We start from the raw sequence: 23211 nt of genomic DNA on the forward strand, positions 1-23211 counted from the left end.
GCTTGATTATCACTTCAAAAGTTTTTTTTCTCTTAATTAATTGGCCTCTCAGAGTTGGTAAGACAACTCCCACCTGTTTATGCTCTCTGTATGTGTGTATATATATCTCCTCAATATATGTTCCATTCTATATGCATCCGAAGAAGTGGGCTGTAGTCCACGAAAGCTTATGCTCTAATAAATTTGTTAGTCTCTAAGGTGCCACAAGTACTCCTGTTCTTCTTTTTGCGGATACAGACTAACACGGCTGTTACTCTGAAACCTGGTTATGCACAGAGATTCAGACATCTATTGTTTATTGTGGCAATAAAACTTTAAACCTCCTCTAGGTACAACCAAGATATGTTCCACAGCTAATTCAGATTTCTGTCACATGTTAAGCTCAAAACCTGAGCTACACAACAGATGCTTTGGAGCATTTAATGACCCACAGGCTGCAACAACTAATCCTGTCAATGTGTGAACAATGAAACTTTGCATGAACCAAATTAAGAGTGAATACGAAAAAGTTTAGAGTGCTAAAAACACTGCCCTCTGTTTCCAGGAAAAATACTACAGGAAAACTCATCAGCAGGACAGGTGGAAAATTTTAACTGTGGGAAAAATTGCTTGAATTCCATCATTTCAGGGTCTTTTTAGCAATGTTTGCTGTGTTCCTCAGAATCCAAGTTATTGTCTAAAAATATAGGTTGAGTCCATATTTTTCTTCCTTTGAAAAGAAAAAGCATCCCATGCAAACTGCTGCACTGCTACTGTGTTCACTCATCTTCCAAAACAAAGTGTCCAATCAGCAGTCAGCAGCAGCTGCCAAGCCCCCTCACTTCATTCATCCCAACAAGATGTCAACACAGAGCCTACTAGGCTTAAATAACACCACGATGAGGCACCATGGTGGAGTGAATAGAGCAAAATGATGTGAATCAGAAGACCTGGGTTCTAATACCAGCCATGCCACTGCCTTACTGTCTGACCCTGGGAAAGTCACTTAGGTCTCATGTAGGCTGGGGTTTAAGGTGTGCTGTTAGCAAACAACCGCTTAAAACGTCTAATATAGTCAAGACACTGGACTACACTATACTTTTAAAATGTGTAGGTTAACATGTCTAGGCTAGGATTTGAAGATCCTTAACAAGGCCTAGGCTAGCTCTGCCTCAGGTTTCCCCATGTGTAAAATTTACATAAAGTTCATAAGATGAAAGATGTTATGATTTGAGTACTATTATAGGAGCACCATGAAGATAAAAAACCCTCACTTTTTACGTACCCACTGTCAAAAGTAATGCCTAAAATGACTAATTAAACAAATTAAAGAAAAAAAGTATTTCTATTTTTCCTACTTGTTTACATTGCATATTAAACAGCACTCTGTGTAGTATCAGTTTCACTGTTCCCCCTCTATAACCAGTTCTGCCTGTTTGTATAGGTCTTTCACACAGCAGCAAGTGAGAGAAAAACACTTTAAAATACAAAAATATGGCTATAAAACCATAAACATCAGCAAGAGGACTCAGGCAGGTGTGATTCCTGAAATGACTTTTAGCTCACCTTTTGAAATGTCTGAGAATTCATGACAACATCACTTTAGACAGTCTGACAATATGAAAAACATTCAGCTGAGGCACTTTTTAAAAACCTCTCTGTGCTCACTTAGCCCCTTTTGCTTTTTCACTTGTTCTCCAAAATGTGACTTCCTTGGGCTCTCCTTGGGCTGGAAGTAGCCCCTTTGCCCCTTCATCCTTGCAGTGTCTCTGCAGCAATTACAAAAGACTGTGGACAAATACTTTTATGTGTTCTTACTAACTACTGTACATCTATATTACTGGGCAAGGGACTGCTGTGGTGCCACAAGAATCTTACCCTTTGAAATGCTCTGAACACGTAAAGAAATGACAATTAGATTAAGCACACTGCTCTCACTTTGCCAGAATTCCCAGAACCATTCATCCATTTTTCCTGCCATTATGCCAGCTTGCACTTTGCCGCACAGACCTTCGCAGAGCTCACTATTGTCTAGCATATCTATCTGCCACGAGAAAGTAACACCTCAGTAATCTGATTAAGGCCTGTCTATGCTATAACCTTCGTAAACAATATCCAGCTGACGTTTTTAAAACACAGCTATTCTTGTGTACACTAAATAGGGAGACCAGATAGCAAGTGTAAAAAAGCGGGACACTATTTAGGGGGAGGAATAGTTGCATATATAAGACAAAGCCCCTAATATAGGGACGTCAGGTCACCCTAACACGATAGGCACAACTATGTTTAATGTCATGCTAATTAAAATGTCTCAGTTAACCGATTTTCTAACACAATGCTTTTTCTCAGTATGCACATGGACTGGGCTTGTATAGCAACTAGCTCACCAGGGACCTATGATGAAGTGTACATGCCCCACTGAAAAGGGAGTAGGAAAGAGGTTAATTCCCTGCAAAGGAAGGCAGGCAGGGGACCTGCTCAGAGATCAGGCCAGCAGTGAACACAGCACGATGGGTAAGTGCCGTGGACTTCATACCGCTAGACTCATAAGACTGGAAGGGACCTTGAGAGGTGATCTAGTCATCTCCAGGCAGGACTAAGTATTAGCTTCACAGCCACTGTTGTGATCAGAAATGCAATGACAAACATTACAAGGCCCACTTGGGTACTGCCCTGAAAGCCTACCCCTTTGGAGGAGCTTCCCATGTGAAGGGAATTATTCTAAAAAAAGTTGGTGTAGAGGCTAAACAGCCAATTAGAAAGAGTTTCCACCTGGACTCAATAGGGCACTCAGTTTAACAAGTTTCAGAGTGGTAGCCGTGTTAGTCTGTATCAGCAAAAACAATGAGGAGTCCTTGTGAAATCGTTAGAGACTAACACATTTATTTGGGCATAAGCTTTTGTGGGCTAAACCCCACTTCATCAGATGCAGCTTAACAAGCTTAACAAGGCTCTCAGGCCTGGTCTACACTAGGAGGTTATATCGAATTTAGCAGCGTTAAATCGAATTAAGCCTGGACACGTTCACATGGCTAAGTCCCTTTTTTTGACTTAAAGAGCCCTTTAAACTGTTTTTTTTACTCCACCTCCGACGAGGGGATTAGCGATAAAATTGGCCTTAGTGGGTCGGAATTGGGGTAGTGTGAACGGAATTCGACGTTATTGGCCTCCGGGAGCTATCCCACAGTGCTTCATTGTGACCGCTCTGGACAGCACTCTCAACTCAGATGCACTGACCAGGTAGACAGGAAAAGCCCCGCGAACATTTGAATTTCATTTCCTGTTTGCCCAGCATGTAGAGCACAGGTGACCATGCAGAGCTCATCAGCACAGGTAACCGTGATGGAGTCCCAGGATCGCAAAAAAGCTCCAGCATGGACCGAACGGGAGGTACGGGATCTGCTCGCCATATGGGGAGATGAATCAGTGCTAGCAGTAAACGAAATAGCAAAATATTAGAAAAGGTCTCCAAGGCCATGAAGGACAGAGGCCATAACAGGGACGCACAGCTGTGCCGCGTGAAAATTAAGGAGCTAAGGCAAGCCTACCACAAAGCCAGAAAGGCAAACGGAAGGTCTGGGGCAGAGCCGCAAACATGCCACTTCTACATGGAGCTGCATGCCATGCTGGGGGTAAAGACACCACTACCCCAACTGTGTGCTTTGACTCCTTCAATGGAGAAACACACAGGGAAGCGGGTTCGGGGTACGAGGAAGATGAGGCTGAAGATAATGTAGATAGCTCACAGCAGCAAGGAAGCAGAGAAACCGGTTTCCCCAACAGCCAGGATATGTTTATCACCCTGGACCTCGAACCAGTAACCCCCGAACTCACCTCTGGTGAGTGTACCTTTGTAAATATTACACATGGTTTAAAAGTAAACGTGTTTAATGATTAATGATTAATTTGCCCTGGCAATCGCGGCCAGTACAGCTACTGGAAAAGTCTGTTAACGTGTATGGGGATGGAGCAGAAATCCTCCAGGGACATCTCCAGAAAGCTCTCCTTCATGTACTCCCAAAGCCTTTGCAAAAGGTTTCTGGGGAGGGCTGCCTTATCCCGTCTGCCATGGTAGGACACTTTACCATGCTAGGCCAGTAGCACGTAGTCTGGAATCATTGCATAACAAAGCATGGCAGCGTATGGTCCCGGTGTTTGCTGGCATGCAGACATCATCCATTCCTTATCGCTCTTTGTTATCCTCAGGAGAGTGATATCATTCACGGTCACCTGGTTGAAATGGGGCGATTTTATTAAGGGGACATTCAGAGGTGCCCGTTCCTGCTCTGCTGAACAGAAATGTTCCCTGATGTTAGCCATGCGGTGGGGGGGAGGGGTGAAGTGATCATCCCCGAGAATTGGGTGTGGGGGGGAGGGGAGTTAGTTGGGTTTGTGCTGCATGTTAACCCGGAAACCACAGCCCCTCCTTTTACATCGCAAACCCATTTTAAATGGCCAACCCAACAGGTGCTTGGTATGGGAAATGAGGGCGCTACTGTTTGAAACCATTCCCACATGTTAAGAAGGTTAAAAAAGCCAAAAGACTGTGGCTTACCACGGCTGCCTGCAAGCCGAAATCTGTTGCATGGCACTACATGAGTGATCTCTCACACCAAACCGGCAGGCCCTCAATATAAGAGGAAAAATGCGACCTTGTAACGAAAGCACATGTGCTGTGTAATGTGAACAGCAAAATGTAACGTGAAAGAGTGTACCCACTGTTCTCTAAAATGTGTCTTTTTTAACCACCTCTCCCTTCTCCTCCACCAGCTGCAAATGTTTCTCCTTCACAGAGGCTAGTGAAGATTAGAAGGAGAAAACGGCGGACTCGGGATGATATGTTCTTGGAGCTCCAGATGTCCTCCCACGCTGACAGAGCACAGCAGAATGCGTGGAGGCAGTCAATGTCAGACTACAGAAAAGCACAATATGAACGAGAGGAGAGGTGGCGGGCTGAATCGCAGGATGAACAGAGCAAGTGGCGGGCTGAAGATGATAGGTGGCGTCAGCTTGCAGACAGAAGGCAAGAGTCAATGCTCCGGCTGCTGGAGCATCAAACTGATATGCTCCCAGCGTATGACTGAGCTGCAGGAAAGGCAGCAGGAGCAGATACCGCCGCTACAGCCCCTGTGTAACCAACAGCCCTCCTCCCCAAGTTCCATAGCCTCCTCACCCAGATGCCCAAGAACACGGTGGGGGGGCCTCTGAACACCCAGTCATTCCACCCCAGATGACTGCCCGAGCATCAGAAGGCTGGCCTTCAATAAGAGTTAAAGTTTTAAACTGCAGTGTGTCCTTTTCCTTCCCTCCTCCCCCACCCATCCCGGGCTACCTTGGCAATTATCCCCCTAGGTGTGTGAAGAATTAATGAAGAATGCATGAATGTGAAGTAACAATGACTTTATTGCCTCTGCAAGCGGTGCTCGAGGGTGGGGTGGTCGGTTTACAAGGAAGTAGAGTGAACCGGGGGGGGGGGGCGCAGAAGGTTCATCAAGGAGAAACAAACAGAAGTTTCACACCGTAGCCTGGCCAGTCACAAAACTCGTTTTCAAAGGTTCTCTGATGCGCACCGCGCCCTGTTGTGCTCTTCTAACCGCCCTGGTGTCTGGCTGTGCGTAATCAGCGGCCAGGTGATTTGCCTCAACCTCCCACCCCGCCATAAATGTCTCACTCTTACTCTCACAGATATTGTGGAGCGCACAGCAAGCAGCAATAACAATGGGGATATTTCTAAGGTCTGAGCGAGTCAGTAAGCTGCGCCAGCGCGCTTTTAAATGTCCAAATGCACATTCCACCACCATTTGGCACTTGCTCAGCCTGTAGTTGAACAGGTCCTGACTACAGTCCAGGCTGCCTGTGTACGGCTTCATGAGCCATGGCATTAAGGGGTAGGCTGAGTCCCCAAGGATCACAATAGGCATTTCAACATCCCCAATGGTTATTTTCTGATCCGGGAAGAAAGTCCCTTCCTCCAGCTTTCGAAACAGACCAGAGTGCCTGAAGACGCGAGCATCATGTACCTTTCCTGGCCATCCCATGCTGATGTTGGTGAAACGTCCCTTGTGATCCACAAGGGCTTGCAGCAGCATTGAAAAGTACCCCTTGCGGTTTATGTACTCGGTGCTCCGGTGCCAAGATAGGGATATGGGTTCCGTCTATCGCCCCACCACAGTTTGGGAATCCCATTGCAGCAAAGCCATCCACTATGGCCTGCACGTTTCCCAGAGTCACTACCTTGATATCAGCAGGTCTTTGATTGCCCTGGCAACTTGGATCACAGCAGCCCCCACAGTAGATTTGCCCTCTCCAAATTGATTCCCGACTGACCGGTAGCTGTCTGGAGTTGCAAGCTTCCACAGGGCTATCGCCACTCACTTCTCAACTGTGAGTGCTGCTCTCATCCTGGTATTCTGGAGCTCCAGGGCAGGGAAAGCAAGTCACAAAGTTCCATGAAAGTGCCCTTACGCATGCGAAAGTTTCGCAGCCACTGGGAATCGTCCCACACCTGCAACACGATGCGGTCCCACCAGTCTGTGCTTGTTTCCCGGGCCCAGAATCAGCGTTCCACGGCATGAATCTGCCCCAGTAACACCATGATTTGCACATTGCTGGGGCCTGTGCCTTGTGAGAGGTCTATGTCCATGTCAATTTCCTCATCACTCTCGTCGCCGTGCTGCAATTGCCTCCTCGGCTGGTCCTGGTTTTGCTTTGGTATGTCCTGGCTCTGCATATATTCCAGGACAATACGCGTGGTGTTCACAGTGCTCACAATTGCCGCGGTGATCTGAGCGGGCTCCATGATCCCAGTGCTATGGCGTCTGGTCTGAAAAAAGGCGCGAAACTAGTATCTGACGGAGGGAGGGAGGGGCAAGTGACGACATGGCATACAGGTACAGGGAATTAAAATCAACAAAGGTGGCTGTGCATCAGGGAGAAACACAAACAACTGTCACACAGAATGCCCCCCCCAAAGATTGAACTCAAAAGCCTGGGTTTAGCAGGCCGTTGATTTCACGGAGGGAGGGGGAAGCAAATGAATACAGAACAAATCTATTTTTTACATCTTAAGCTGGCAGACGACGGTGCAGCATGACTGATAGTCCTCGGCATCTTCTGGGTGCTTGGCAGAAAATACTGGGCGCTTGGCAGAAAATAGCGTACTACAACTGATAGCCATCATCGTCATTGGGAAGACAGCAGAATATGACTGGGGGACATACGGAGTTTCAGCCATTGCAGTATGACGATGACAGATACCAGTCGTAATACACCATCTACTGCCAAAAGGCAAGGGGCTGCTGCTGTGTAGCAATGCAGCCCCAGGTCTGCCAGCCCCACGTCTGCCAGCACCCAGATCGCTGATGAAGGCTACCAGTCATACTGCACCGTCTACTGCCAAAAGGCAATTAGCTGCTGCTGTGTAGCAATGCAGTACCACATCTGCCGGCACCCAGATGACATATGGTGACGGTGAGCTGAGCTGAGCTGAGCGGGCTCCATGCTTGGCGTGGTATGTTGTCTGCACAGGTAACCCAGGTAAAAAGGTGCGAATCGATTGTCTGCCATTGCTCTGATGGAGGGGGAGGGGCCTGACGACATGTACCCAGAATCCCCCGCGACACTGTTTTGCATCATTCAGGCATTGGGATCTCAACCCAGAATTCCAATGGGCAGCGGAGACTGCGGGAACTGTGGGATAGCTACCCATAGTGCAACGCTCCGGAAGTCGACGCTAGCCTCAGTACTGTGGACACGGTCCGCCGACTTAATGCACCTAGAGCATTTTATGTGGGGACACACACAATCGGCTGTATACAACCGATTTCTATAAAACCGGCTTTTATAAATTCAACCTAATTTCATAGTGTAGACAAGATTACTTGATTCACTCTCTGTGTGACTCAAGTAATTTAAGGATTGAATGGATATTTAAGGACTGAAAGGAGTCTAGGGCCTTGTCTAAACTACCAAGTTTTGTCACCAAAAACTGCCTTTTGTCGACAAAACAGCAAGAGCGTAAATACTACAATGGGACTTTTGTCATGAAAAATGCCCAGTTTTGGCAACAAAAAACTTCCACCCCACAAGAGACTTTTGTCTTTTCCCCTCCCTTTATTGTCAACAAAGAGCCAGTGTAGACACTGTTGATTGTTTTGTCGACAGAACTGGCTTCTGCCGGTATCCCACAATGCCTGCGCTGATTGCTCTGCTCAGTGTTTTGATCTCCGCTACCCTGCAGGTATGTGCCCTCCCCTTTCAAAGCTCCGGGAAGTATCTGTGTGCTGCTCCGTTTGGGAAACAAAGAGCAAATCATGGGACTGCTCCTGTTCTGTCCGGCACTAGGAACACAGCAGCAGGTGGAGGGGGACAGACTGCTGTGCTGCTTTGCCATTCCTCAACATGGAGAGCTCACAGAGCTACTCGTGATGCGGCTCTCGGCAGCGGAGGGGGCTGTGGGAGAACTTGGAGAGAATCCCAAGATGCGCAGCGACCAGCTCTTCCTTCCCACAACACTGCACTGTGGGATACATACCCACGGTGCATTGCTCACCCTGTCGATGATGGTGTCCCCATTGTGGACATGATCTGTCAACAGAGGGAACAAGTGTAAACACCCTTTGGCGATTTTTGTTTTGTCGACTTTTGGGTGTCGACATAAAACTTGGTAGTGCAACAAGCCCTAGTAGTAGCTTCTTATCAATGACCCAAAGCTGAAGGGGGCCTAGTGCTAATTTCTCTTGAAAGCAGCTATAGGCAAGCTTTGAGCAGGGAATTTGGTGTCTTAAAGGGATCCTTTGCTGCAGCTTCTAGGTGCTGCTCTAATAAGTAACAATGGTGTCTCCAACATAATCCTAAATGGCAGTATGGGCTTCCTCTAGTTCCAGAAGCCCCTACTCAGCTACCAAAGTCTCCTGCTTTCCCAGGGAAAATGTCTATGATTCAATTCTGAGTTGTCAATACAGAAATCTAGACACCATGGAAATGTGGGGGAGAGTGAAGCTGAAGCAGAATCAGTGGATTTTGCCACAGAATCTAGGATTTACTGTGGAGTAAATGGGGTCTTGACTGCAAGACAGAAAACCAGACTATAATGCATTAAAAAGGTGTTGTGTAGATGGGACCTAAATCCCTTTTAACCAGACCAAAATCCTAGACAGTTGTGACGGTGCTGCCCGTGGGAGCCAGCTGAGGTCACCCAATTAGAGTGAACTGCAAACAAAATGGGGCAGACAAACTCCAATACTTAGGTTTACCAAGCCAGCACAAAACAGCTCCTGTAGTGTCTCACTGGTTATTTAGAAGTTCAAACAATGCAGTTCCCCTAAAGTACCCAGCCTTAGGCCTCCATCCAGACACACCTGTCAGATATGATGATGATTACTGAAAATCTTATCTCATCATATAAAAGAAAAGGTTCTTCCAATCCCAAAGGATTAGCCACATACCCAGGTTCAATTATAACATAGATCTTACCCAAAATACACGCTTATAGCCAATTCTTATTAACTAAGCTAATATTTATTAAAAAAGAAAAGAGAGAGAGTTGGTTAAAAGATCAATATACAGACAGACTTGAATTCAATTCTTGAGGTTCAGATGCATAGCAGAGGTGAGCTTGTAGTTGCCAAAAGTCCTTTTAGAAATAGTCCATAAGTTATAGTCCAATATCCATATTCAGGGTGACTCCAGTCAGTGACTGGGGATCTCAATCCTTGTGGCTTAAGCTTTCTCCCTCTTGAAATCCAAAACAGATTTGAGATGCAGCAGGATCGTGTTCCAGGGTTCTTACACATTTCCAGCAGCCTTTCGGCCTGAGAAAACAATAGACTTAATTCTCCTTCCAAACATTCTGGCAATTAGCACAGGGTAATTTATCCATTAAACAGTTTAGATACAGGTTACCACAACCTTCAGAGAGACATATAGACAATAATACTATTTCACTCAAGTACGATCACAAATGTTAATATTTCCTTTTTGATCTTTGAATTTAAAACTATAGCAATAGACAAAACTTGTTTGCTTACATCACAAGCCCTGAGCAAACATCTACCCTTTTATCTCTAACAATGCAGACTTGCATTTTAAAGCTCTATTCATTTACATATCTTCCTAACCAGTTTGTACAGTTCACCCATGGGTCAGGTCAGTCTGAGTTAATTAACTCTTTCTGGCCCTGTCACCTTTCACTGAAATATTATTTTACACGCATAACGTCACACCCCCAGCGTAAAATTGATGCAGGAAGGGATGACACAAACATTGCTGAGTGCATCCCAAAAGCTCCCCATCCTGGGTTCTGTCTCATTACAGCTTGTACTGGGTTAGAAGCCATGTCATTGCGTAACAGAAATGGTTTACCCAACTCATGTTCAGTAATCTCTTTACAAACTTAAGGTAAAACTTGGTTAGAACATTAGTGGATTGGATCTGCTCTTGCAGCATGGTTTCTGTATATTTCATGTGATTTTGCCAAGAACTAAAAAAAATAACTACTTTATCTATACAAGTTCTGGCAAATGTTTGGAACCCAATTAACACCAAGTTAATGTAGATATTAATGTTGTTCATAGTACAGGAATCTTGGCATTTAGCCATGGAAGCAATATGGTAGTGTGCAACAGTTTTCCTTTTTATTCAGCACATTAAGTCTGGAATGTCTTTTCTTTTGTGAAAAGTTCAAATACTGTTTACAGGCATTAACTATGCAACATTAGCATTACAAGACCCTCTAACATAAGGCGTGTCCTTATGTATCACTTGTAACATGTTCAAGGGATTTTCCAAAAAGATTAGGCACATTGTACATTTTTACAGTTTTTGGTAATAGCAATACATAAGTTACAAAAATTACCATCAGCAATAACAAATTCATTGCAAGTGTCCATTTGCTATGCCACACCTTTGGTTCAATACCGTTGGAGTTTGGGCCTTTTAGGGCTACCCTATAGTTTCCCTTTGCAAAATTAAGTTATCTTCTTTTTTCTTGTCCTGTAGGAGTAAATCCTGATTTTTCTTGCTCAGCAGAATTTACTGGCTGATGGGGTGGGCTCTCTGTGCTAACAGCAAGTTTTTCTTCTCCCTGACAGCCAGGTAATTTGCATTAAACACAGACACTAGCTTTTAGATTTTTAGCTGCTACCCATTCCAAGGCTGGTCTCTGTCTTACAGAGATACCACACAAATCCAAAGAGTCTGAGGGTGAGAGTTTGCTTGCTCTTCCCTGCATCCTCAAGCATTTAGCCATAAAACTGTTCTGCTTTGAAACACCAGTGACCAAATCTGTCCTCAGACCCTGAAGTACAGACTGCTCACTCAAAGAATTAGCATGGAGACAGTCCTGTCCCAAACCCATTGTCTTCCCAACAAGCTGGCCAAACCCAGCCACTTGGTCATAGGGCTGTTTAAATTCCTTAACAGCTTTTACTCCACTTGAGACCTTTTCAAAGCTCTTCGCATTGGATCTTTCAAAAGGAAAGTCAGTGGATCCATTCACAATAGAAAATTTCTGGCTGTTAGGAACTGAAACTTCCTTGATTAAATTACTTTCACACCCTTCAGTTGCAGCAAACTGCTTGCACAGATTACCATGAGGATTCCTTTCTCTAGCAGCTTTTCTAAGGCTTTGGCTACACTGGCGCTGTACAGCGCTGCAACTTGCTGCGCTCAGGGGTGTGAAAAAACACCCCCCTGAGCGCAGCGAGTACAGCGCTGTAAAGTGCCAGTGTAATCAGTGCCTGCAGTGCTGCACGCTCACTCACAGCACTGCAAGCTATTCCCCTTGGAGAGGTGGAATACTGTACAGTGGCGCGACTACACTCACGCTTCACAGCGCTGCCACGGCAGCGCTGTGAAGTCCCGAGTATAGCCAAGCCCTAAGCAACAATTTACCCCTCAGAGAAATTCTGCTCTTACCCTTTTCACCTAGGGCTTGCTCTAAATGAACACTTCCCTGAGCCACAACAGACTCTTTCTGGGTCTTACTCACATCCATGATCACCTTTGGCCCATTATGCAGATTTCTACACAATCCCCTTTCAGGCAAACTCAGACTTACTAGATAAAAGGTTAGAGGTACTCTCTCCTTCCCTCTGCAACTTTTTTTATAGTCACTGGCAACCTGCAAATTGTTAAGCTCAACACACACAAGTTTAGGAATTATTTTCTCCTTGTGGCAAGTTTCCACACCATTGGTAGGTAAAACAATCAAATCACCTTAACGCTTTCCTTGTGCTCTGATTAGGATATCACCCTGATTAAACAGAGATGCTACACCCATTTCCAACCACACATTAGCAACAGGCGAAATACAAGCACCAGAATTGTCTGGTCTCTGGGATTTTGCTAAGACACGAACTGGATGCAACCTAGTTACGGTGCCATCCTCCCCAGCAGACACAAACTTAGGACCATTTTCTTCCTGGGCTTTAGTTGAATTTAGAACCAAATCTGAGACAACTGCACTATTCTCAACCATCACAGGCTGAAAGGCACCTTCTGTCTGCTCCACAGACAAAGAAGAGCTGCAGACAAATTTTCCTTTACTAGACACACAGCTCGGGATTTTACTTCCCTTGTCCCAGCACACAGGGCAGTTCACAGACAACTGCTTGAAGACCGAGGTAGCTTCCTCCATAGGCAAGTCAATACCCCTGACAGACACAGGCACATTTCCTTTACTGTCACTATTCTCCACACAGGAAACAGGTAAGGTATAGGGACACTCATTTTCCACTCTCCTGGCCTTCCCAAACTGCTGACTAGATAAAGCCATCAGCTTACAAGGCTGCCTAGGCTCATCCAAAATCTCCTGGTTCTCCTCTCCCTTCGCTTGATCTAATTCCAGATTTACTTCCGAGACATTCGGCAGACATTCAGACACTTTATTCACGGACAAACAGCTTTTTCCCACCAGGTTAGAATCCCCCTCTCCCTGGCCATAGCAAAACTGGTTGAACACAGAGAACTGCTTAGAGTAATACAACATATCACCATAGTTATAAACTGGACTTTTAAGAGGATACAGTTTTCGCTATTCTTGCATTGGTTTTTTGACTTGGAGCTGGAGTCTAGCCGTCTCCTGTTCCATCTCGTGAGTCTCCTGTTCCCTCTGTCGAGCTTTCTCCTCAGCAGCTAGAAGTTCCAGATGCCCCTTACGAGCATTTTTTTGCTTTTCCAGCAATCGAAGATCTGCTAGATTCCGTTCATGCTCAAGTTGCAGTTTATTTGTTGCCTTCTGCATTCTAATTGCTTCTGTATCATCAGGTAAGGACTGGGCTTCTACCTCCTGATCACTGGCCATTAACAACTCTCTCAGTTCTTGAGTTGTAGCTTTCTTTCTAAAGCTTATCCCCTTTTCTGAACACAAATCTTCCAGGGCTTTTTTGTCAAGGCCCTCATATGCTCTTTGCTCATCCATTGCAACTGCTCTTTAACCAACCAATCTCTCAATACCAAATTTCAAATTTGGATAGCGTGGGGTTCTGACCCAAAGCTTAATTGACCTCTTGAGGTCCCTTCCAACCCTGATATTCTATGATTCTATGTTTCTGGGGATCCTGCCGACTACGCCACTGTGACAGTGCTGCCCGTGGGAGCCAGCTAAGGTCACTCAATCAGGGTGAACTGCAAACAAAACGGGACAGACAAACCCCAAACGCTGGTGGATATTCCAATACTTAGGTTTACCAAGCCAGCACAAAACAGCTCCTGTAGTGCCTCACTGGTTACTTAGAAGTTCAAAAACGCAGTTCCCCTGAAGTACCCAGCCTTAGGCCTCCATCCAGACACACCTGTCAGATATGATGAGGATTACTGAAAATCTTATCTCATCATATAAAAGAAAAGGTTCTTCCAATCCCAAAGGATTAGCCACATACCCAGGTTCAATTATAACATAGATCTTACCCAAAATACACGCTTATAGCCAATTCTTATTAACTAAGCTAATATTTATTAAAAAAGAAAAGAGAGAGAGTTGGTTAAAAGATCAATATACAGACAGACTTGAATTCAATTCTTGAGGTTCAGATGCATAGCAGAGGTGAGCTTGTAGTTGCCAAAAGTCCTTCTAGAAATAGTCCATAGGTTATAGACCAGGGATCGGCAACCTACGGCATGCATGCCAAACACGGCACGTGAGCCGATTCTGAATGGCACGCTGCCTGCCGGTGAGAGAAGGAGGGATGGAGGGGCCGGAAAGCGCCACGCTGGGGGAAGAAGCGGGGGAGGAGGGAAGCTTGGCTGCGTCAAGACCAAGCTTCTGCCTCCTGCCCCGGCAGGGGAGAGCGGTGGGGGGGTCCCGGTCCCCTGCCCCACTCAGCCCCCCCGCCCACCGCTCTCTCCAGCCCTCTGCCCTGAACCCCCCATCCAGCCTTTTGCTCTGCACCTCCACACACCCCCAGCCCTCTGCCCTGAACGCCCCCCACACCCAGCCTTCTGCCCTGCACCTCCCCCCAACACCCAGCCTTCTACCCAGCACCTCCACACACACCCCAGCCCTATGCCCTGACCTCAAGTCCCCCCAACACCCAGCCTTCTGCCCAGCACCCCCACACATCCCCAGCCCTCTGCCCTGAACCCCCCCACACCCAGCCTTCTGCCCTGCACCTCCACACACACACCAGCCCTCTGCCCTGACCTTGAGTCGCCCTGCTCAGCCCACTGCAGGCCTAGGTGAACAGAACCCCAGGCTGGAAGCGGGCTGAGCAGGCTGGCGGCATAAGATCAGCATTTTAATTTAATTTTAAATGAAGCTTCTTAAACATTTTGAAAACCTTGTTTACTTTACATACAACAATAGTTTAGTTATATAATATAGACTTATAGAGAGAGACCTTCTGAAAAACGTTAACATGTATTACCGGCACGCAAAACCTTAAATTAAAGAGAATAAATGAAGACTCGGCACACCACTTCTGAAAGGTTGCCTACCCCTGTATAGATCAATGTCCATATTCAGGGTGACTCCAGTCAGTAACTGGGGATCTCAATCCTTGTGGCTTAAGGTTTCCCCCTCTTGAAATCCAAAGCAGATTTGAGATGCAGCAGGATCGTGTTCCAGGGTTCTTATACATTTCCAGCAGCCTTTCGGCCTGAGAAAACAATAGGCTTAATTCTCCTTCCAAACATTCTGGCAATTAGCACAGGGTAATTTATCCATTAAACAGTTTAGATACAGGTTACCACAACCTTCAAAGAGACATATAGACAGTAATACTATTTAGGTAGATCTACACTTACCGCCGGACCCAGAGGTAAGCAATCAATCTTCTGGGATCGATTTATCGTGTCTTGTCTAGACGCGATAAATCGATCCCAGATCGATCCCGGAAGTGCTCGCCGTCGATGCCGGTACTCCAGCTCGGCGAGAGGAGTACTCGGCATCGACGGAGGAGCCTGCCTGCTGCGTCTGGACCCGCGGTAAGTTCGAACTAAGGTACTTCAAATTCAGCTACGTTATTAATGTAGCTGAATTTGTGTACCTTAGTTTGAAATGGAGGGTTAGTGTGGACCAGGCCTTTCACTCAAGTACCATCACAAATGTTAATATTTCCTTTTTGATCTTTGAATTTAAAACTATAGCCATAGACAAGACTTGTTTGCTTACATCACAAGCCCTGAGCAAACATCTACCCTTTTACCTCTAACAATACAGACTTGCATTTTAAAGCTCTATTCATTTACATATCTTCCTAACCAGTTTGTACAGTTCACCCATGGGTCAGGTCAGTCTGAGTTAATTAACTGTTTCTGGCCCTGTCACCTTTTACTGAAATATTATTTTACACTCATAACGTCACAACAGTCCATCATGCTAGCCAGGCTAAGTCCTGTCTATACTATACCTTTTACCTGTGATGCAACAGCCCCCTGATTCTGTTACAGCTGTAGTACAGACAGGGCCTCAGCTACAGTGACACATTAAAAGTGATCACTGTAGTAAGAGGAGGCCCTGAGATATAAATCTTGGTATCAGAGGCCTGGTATGAGGCCTAAGGCCTGAACTAAAGTAATGGTCAAGACTTTGCTAACATAAAGCAAAGCTAAGCTGTGAGCCAGAGGCAGGCCCTGCTCACAGAAGCTGGCAAGGAAAGGGCTGATGCTGCAAAAAGAGACATACCTAAAAGGTACTGGACACCAGATATCAGAACATTCGCATACTTGTACATTCCACACACAACAAGGAACAGGCTGACCCATCCCAATGACAGGGCCAAAAGGGGAATATGATGGATAGTGTTGTTTTGTTCGAACCAACACGTACAAGGTGAGAGGCAGCACCTTACTACGTAGAGAGGTTGTACCTTGCTGCGTAGAGGGTTGCACCTCAATACGTCAGGAGTGATGTGTAACTTGTTTGTATCTGTGTATAAGAATGCATCCCTGAGTGGATATCTTTGTCCGGCTGAGGGGGTAATGGAAAGTCCCGCCACTAACTGAGCTGGGTCCATTGCCAAGAGGCACCTATTAGTAGTATGCCCGGTAGACTAAGTAATCTACGGGGAACTGCAATTGTGCCCAAGGTCGCAATAAACCTAGTCGACGAGACTTTGCATCTTACTGGACTCTGTGGTTATTGGGGGTTCTCATCGGGTTTGCTGTGTCAGCTATCTGCGCAGAGCTGGGACAGCACACAGAGGGAACACACTCACGCAGCCGAGTGATATCAGCACTGGAGAAAGCAGAGCACCCTACCGGTAGCATCTGACGACAACAATCACTAGGACTGTGGAAAGTATCCAAATTGAGGTTTTCAAATTACATTGTGAGGATTTTGTGAACATGGTCCAATTTCATGAAGAACATGCAAAATTTTCTGGATTTCTTTCCTTTATTTTTCAGGATCATTTGAGTGTCACATAGACCTATTTTCATTCAGATGGCCTTGTTATGAGAAAGATCCTCAACATTTAATTTGTATGACGATTAAATCTTGCATTAAACACAAGCACAAACTTGGGGGGGAGGGGGAATTCCATGTGTTTTGATGCAAAACTATCACATTAATGAAAGTCATAGAAAAGCTGGGCCTTGCAGACACAAAATCAACTGAAATGAAACTGCAAAATAGGTTATTTTTAAAATGTCACAAGGGCTTAACTCTGCCCATCAGTAATCCTAGCAAGTCTAGGTTCCTCCACTTATCAGGGAACACAGACAGAATGAACTCAGGGCTTTATTCTACAAACAGTTAATGTGTAGGTAGATAATACTTAGTCCTGCCATGAGTTCAGGGGACTGTACTAGATGACCTCTCAAGGTCCCTTCCAGTCCTATGATTCTATGATGATGTTTATGTAACTTTACTCATGACAGCAGGCTGACCTCAGTGGGACTATTCACATGCATAAAACTATGGGCCAAAACTACTACAGCAGAAGTGGGCAAACTATGGCCTGAGGGACCGTCCTGCCTGGCCCCTGAGCTCCCGGCCAGGGACGCTAGACCCTGGCCCCTCTCCTGCTGTCCCCCCACCCCCGCGGGCCACGCTCTGGGTGGCGGGGTTGCGTGCTGCAGCCAAGCAGCGTGTTTGGCTCCGGCCGGGTGGCGTGGCTTCCAGACAAGCTGCTCTGAGCAGCTTGGTAAAGGGGACAGGGGGTTGAATAAGGGGCGGGGGGTCCAAGGGAGCGGTCAGGGAACAGGGAGCAGTTGGATGGGGCGGAGGTTCTGCAGGGCGGTCAGGAGACGGGGGGGGAGAGGGTTGGATAAGAATGGGAGTCCCGGGGAGGCCTGTCAGGGGGTGGGGGTGTGGCTAGGGGTCAGGAGACGGGGGGGTTGGATAGGTGTGGGGTCCCACGGGGCCTGTCAAGGGGCGGAGGTGTGGATAGGGGTCAGAGCAGTCAGGGGACTGGGAGCAGGGGGGTTGGATAGAGGGTGGGATTCCAGGGGCGGTTAAGGGTGGGGGGTCCCGAGAGGGGGTAGTTAGGGGACAAGGAGCAGGGGGGGTTGGATGGGTCAGGGTTCTGAGGGGGGCAGTCAGGGGGCGGGAAGTTGGAGGGGTCAGATAGGGGGCGGGGGTCAGGCTGTTTGGGGAGGCACAGCCTTCCCTACCTGGCCCTCCATACAGTTTTGCAACCCCAATGTGGCCCTCGGGCCAAACAGTTTGCCGACCCCCTGCTACAGGATTGAGGATATTAGGGATTTGTCTACACATAACTAAACAAGTAGATTTGTGCAAGTGTAAGTCCCTTTGTGGACAATCCTAGATGCAGTTAGAAATGGCTTATAGCATCCACACAGAGGTTTGCACAGGTTTAGCTAAACGGTGCAAATTTGTGCAGGCAGGCCTGAGTCTACATCCTAGCGTCCTTTACATACGCACACAAATAAATCTAACGTCCTCTCCCAACTCAATAATTCATCATCTAGACCCCACCCTAGACTCTGCCTTAAGTACAGATTGCTGAAGGTTTGGCAAGATGACTCTGGGGATTTAATATAGTAAATGAAGGATCATAAACTCAGGATATATCTACAGAGGGATAAAAGCCCCACAGTATGGCTGCAGTTAGCCCAGGTCAGCTGACTTGAGCTCACAGGGATCAGGCTGCAGGGCTAAAAATTGCTGTGTAGACGTTCAGGCTTGGGCTGGAACCCAAGCTCTAGAACCCTCCACTCTCACAGGGTCCTAAAGCCTGAAAACCTACACAGCAATTTTTCAGCCCCACCACCCGAACCAGCTGACCCGAACCAGCCACAGGTTTTTTAATCCCTGTGTAGACAAACAAAGGAGCAGCTCCTTTGTTTATGTTGGAGTTTGTTCAGAAGTTGGAGTGAGAGATCTTAAATAAACTGGGAGGCCAGTAAGATCATCATGATGGCAGTGAGAAAGTTTAGTGTGGAAGAGAAAGAGAAGACTCAAGTATAGTTTGAAAACTAAAGTTGTTACTTTTCTTGCCCTACGTGAGGCATTTAGGCTTTTAAGAATGGCCTATAAAGTTCCACTGGGTAGAGTAGAGCTCACAATATGGAATTCCCTGAGGGCCTGTGAAGAAAGGCAAAGCCAATGGTTTGACTTAGATCTCATCATTGATGTGCAGTGTTAGCAGCTCTGATGCTGGGAGAAAGTAAGATGATGGAAAGATCACACAAAGAAAGATACTGTGGGTACACAAGTCCCATATAGTTCTGAGGTTTTGGTTTCAGTATGCTTTAATAAAGAGAAAATCAAACTCTTACCTGCCCTGTTCCAGTAAGACTATATCCTTCCATCCTAGCTTGGAGAGGTGGTATGCAACAGATGTGCCCACAATTCCACCACCACAGATTACCACCTGTGCCTGAGCTGGCAGAGAAATGGGGGGAGGCTCTGCCGCAGATGTGGTCATGTGCTGGGAGCTGGACGGGCTTCTCCATCTTGGGCTGGCTGTCCGCCACCGGACATCTGACAGTAACCGAAGAAACATCCCAACGGGTGTTAGTCAGCTTTCTCGAGACACCACCTAAACACGTTAAGATGTTAGCTCACTGGAAGAAAGGAAAAAGCAACAGAGATTATTATTACCACTTATCATAGAACAGTGGTTCTCAAACTTTTGTACTGGTGACCCCTTTCACATAGCAAGCCTCTTGAGTGTGAGCCCCCCCCTTATAAATTAAAAACACTTTTAAAATATATTTAACACCATTATAAATGCTGAAGGCAAAGCGGCGTTTGGGGTGGAGGCTGACAGCTTGCAACCTCGTGACCCCCTGAGGGGTTCTGAGCCCCCGTTTGAGAACCCCTGTCACAGAACATGTGTGCAAAGCTGTTCTTGGGAACTCAGGGGTGAGGAGGAGGGTGACTGGGACAATGTAATATATGATGTGCGATAAGGTATCTGAAAGCCTCTATACTGACAACTTGGAATCTTTAAATGCTGATGGATGAATAAGTAGGAAAACAGCTTGTGCAGACTTTGAGAGTTCTCGAAGAACAGCCTCGCTACTGAAAGGAACTAGACAGATCAGGAGACTTATAATGAGACCCAGAGTTTCTCTCTTCTGAATTTGGCTTAGCTCAGTAATAAGGAAGAAAACAAGATAAAGTTTTGACATATAACAGGACATCTGTTCCAGGTGACAGGAGCTGCAGAGAAAAGGCTCTTGCACCAACAGTGGCAAGATCATGTGATGAGACAGAGAAGATGCCAATGTGAGTGGAGGGTGCAGAGAAGGAAATAGAGAAAGTCAAAGTCCATGAAGGACTGTAGAGAAATTTTTGAACTGGCGTCTGAAATTAAATGGCAATACATGAAGTCTGAGAATGAAGTGATATGTTTGTCCTTTATTTGAATGGAGAGGCACATCCTGCATGTACTAGAATCCAGACAGCTTCGGCTTAGAGGCTGTACAGTTGCTTCATAATGATGCTTGTTTTATCATGGATGCTGCTGGAGGCTCCTTGCTGTATAGTTAGCATTGCTCAGCCTGATACACTGTCTAGTCCCACTGCTATGATCCACACACTGGAGCTCACCAGTTATATAACATTTCTCGCTTTCTTCAGTTTACCCCCAACCAGTGTTCCCTCTATTTTTTCCCACCCATATGCGGAATTAATATTGTTATGTACACCAATATGGAAGCGATGCGTGACACATCACCTGCATATTGGTGCACATAACAAAATTCATGTGGTGGGGTGGGGCGGGGTGAGGCCAAGGGGTTTGGAGTGCGGGAGGGGGCTCAAGGCTGGGGCAGAGGATTGGGGTTCCAGAGGGCGAGGGCTCTGGCTGGGGGTACAGGGTCTGGGTTGGTGCCAGGGATGAGGGACTCAGGGCTGGGTCAGAGGGTTGGGATGTGAGGGCTCCAGCTGGGGGTGCAGGCTCTGGGGGAGAGGGGGAGACTGGGGATGAGGGGTTTGGGTGCAGTGGGGCTCCCCGGGGCTACGGTGGGGAGGACTCCCCCCACAGCAGCTCTCTCCCCCACAGCAGCACCTGGGCGGGGGGAGAGGGGTGCTTGTCCCCTGGCCACGGCAGGTCAGAGCTGAGCTAGGGCCGAGAGAGGGGCACCTGTCCCCCAGCCACAGCAGGTTTGGGGCAGGCTGGCTCGGGGCCGGGGCACCTGTCCCCCATCTGCGGCAGGGTCAGGGCCAGGCTGGGTCGGGTCGGGGCACCTGTCCCCTGTCCTTGGCAGGTCAGGGGGAAGGGCGCCGCAGCAGATCTGGGGCTTGGGGAAAAGCATCTCTCCCCACTGCAGCCCTGAGCACCTGCACAGCGTTTAATAGGCAGCTGTGCAGCCGCACAGCTTAGCGGGAACTTAGCCCCCAGCCTGTATTTAGTAATAATAGCTGGTTCTTATTATACTGCAATCATAGTTTATGTACAAATACCACACCCCACAACTCAGTGTTGACATAGCAGAGCAACTGATGCAGAAAAACAGGCAGTGACATACTATTTCTTGGTTACAGGTCTCTAGTAGGAGAAAAGGAAACAGGGACCAGCACTTAACAGCAGTAACTCGCACACAGGAAACTGTGTTTACAAAGTTAGCTTTTTAATATCACCATGACTGCTGCACAGTCACTGTATGAACAAAAAGTGCAAGTGCCTGCCCCGGAGCTTACAAACTCATTTTAGACATGTCTGACAAAAGTGGAATCCAATGGAGTTTGAATTTTAATGTGAGTTGGGCACCTACCTTAGATTTCTTTGAAGACCCAGCCATTATTACTACCTCATAATCATGAGCACATGCTATAAATCACAAAAATGTAGGGCTAAAAGGAACCTGAAGAGGTCATGAAGTCCATCTCTCTGTGCTGAGGCAGAAGTAAATTCAGGTAGATCACCTCTGCCAGGTGTTTGTCTAACCTGTTCTTCAAAACCTCCAACGAGAGAGATTCCACAAGCTCCCTGGGTAACTTGTTCCAATGCTTAACTATCCCTATAGTTTAAAAAAAAAAATTCCTAATACCTAACCTAAATCTCTCTTGCTGCAAACTACGCTAATTACTTCTTGTCCCACACCTGGTGCACATGGAGATCAATTGGCCACCATCCTCTTTATAACAGCCCTTAATGTATCTGAAAACTGTTAACGGTTCCCCACACTCCCCCGCCTTTGCATCTCTACACTAAACATACCCAACTCTTTCAACCTGTCCTCTTAGGTCATGTTCTCTAAACTGTTCTTTTTACTGCTCTCTTCTGGACTCTCGCCAATTTGTTCATCTCTTTCTTAGTGTAGTACCCAGACTTGGCCACACCTGAGGCCTCACCAGTGCCAAGAAGAGTGGAGCTACCACTTCCCATCTCTCACCCCTGTAAATAGGCTTTCTAAAGTGGCATTTGTTTTTTCTTTGCAACAGCATTACTGTTGCCTCATCTTCGAGTTGTGATCCCCTCTAACCGCAGCGCCTTTTCAGCCCTACCCCCGCCCAGCCCGCTACCCCCGTTCTGTAGCTGGCCGTTTGGTTTTTCCCTCTCAGGGGCAGTACTTTGCACTTGTCAATACTAAGTTTCATCGAATTGATTTTAGATCCATTCTCCGATTTGCCAAGCTCGCTCCCGACCCTGACCCCGACCCTGTCCCTGTCCCTGTCTGACCGAGCGCTCGCCACCCCGCGCCGCCGGAGGTCAGGCTCTCCAGTGCGCTGCCCACGGCCCGGAGCCAGCCCCAGCCCCAGCCCCAGCCGCGCACGGGCCCGGGCACCGCAAGGCCGCGGGACACGGACTGAGCCCGGGCAGGTCCCAGCACGGGCGGGCGGGCGGGGCGGCCCCACCCGGGCCGGTGCCAGGTGGGAGGGGTCACCGCGCCAGGGTGCGCGCGGGGCGGGGGCGGGGCGCTGTCCGCCTCCTGCGGGGGGAGGGGGAGGGGGAGGGGGATCATTGCCTCACCTGCCCCAAGCTTTGCCCGCGCACGACCTCCCGCACTTTACGGCTCTCACCCACAGTACGACAGCTGAGCACGGCCCTACGCGTGCGTCACGGCGCGGACCAATCAGGAGCCATCCCCATCTCCCCCCCCCCCCCAGGTGGGTTTGTTTCTGTTGGGGGCCGGCACGTGCTGGGGGCGGGGAGAAGGGCGGAGCTGCGCGTCCCGCGTGCAGCTTGCGGGAGGGTCCCGGGCTTGCGCTTTAAATGCACGAGGGGGGCGGGGCCTGCGACGGGGGAAGCTTTGCTCGTGTCCTGGGCAACGCTGGGCCCGAAGGGGTTAAGGGCGGCGCGTGCCCGGCCTGGGTCACAGCGCGCTGCCGGCGCTCTGCGAGCGGGAGCCGGGCTCGCCCCCAGGGCAGACCCCCGC

General features: G+C 47.7%; 1 protein-coding gene across 2 annotated transcripts in view; it reads right to left on the minus strand.

Moving 5' to 3' along the window:
* PDPR (pyruvate dehydrogenase phosphatase regulatory subunit) overlaps nt 1-22890 on the minus strand; it is a 67832-nt gene extending 44942 nt beyond the window's left edge. Inside the window, exons 1-2 of one of the 2 annotated variants that reach the window (XM_034788218.1) lie at nt 22806-22890; nt 19162-19449 (exon numbers count right to left, since the gene is read on the minus strand). In XM_034788218.1, the coding sequence (XP_034644109.1) occupies nt 19162-19388 (227 nt within the window). In that variant the 5' untranslated portion in view covers nt 19389-19449; nt 22806-22890. Of the gene's footprint in view, nt 1-19161; nt 19450-21696; nt 21832-22805 lie in introns of those variants that run through there. The other variant, XM_034788219.1, reaches the window with a different exon arrangement.
* Between the last annotated feature and the right edge of the window lie 321 nt (nt 22891-23211).

This window comes from Trachemys scripta, chromosome 13 (assembly GCF_013100865.1).
Source record: "Trachemys scripta elegans isolate TJP31775 chromosome 13, CAS_Tse_1.0, whole genome shotgun sequence".
Taxonomy (NCBI): domain Eukaryota; kingdom Metazoa; phylum Chordata; order Testudines; family Emydidae; genus Trachemys; species Trachemys scripta.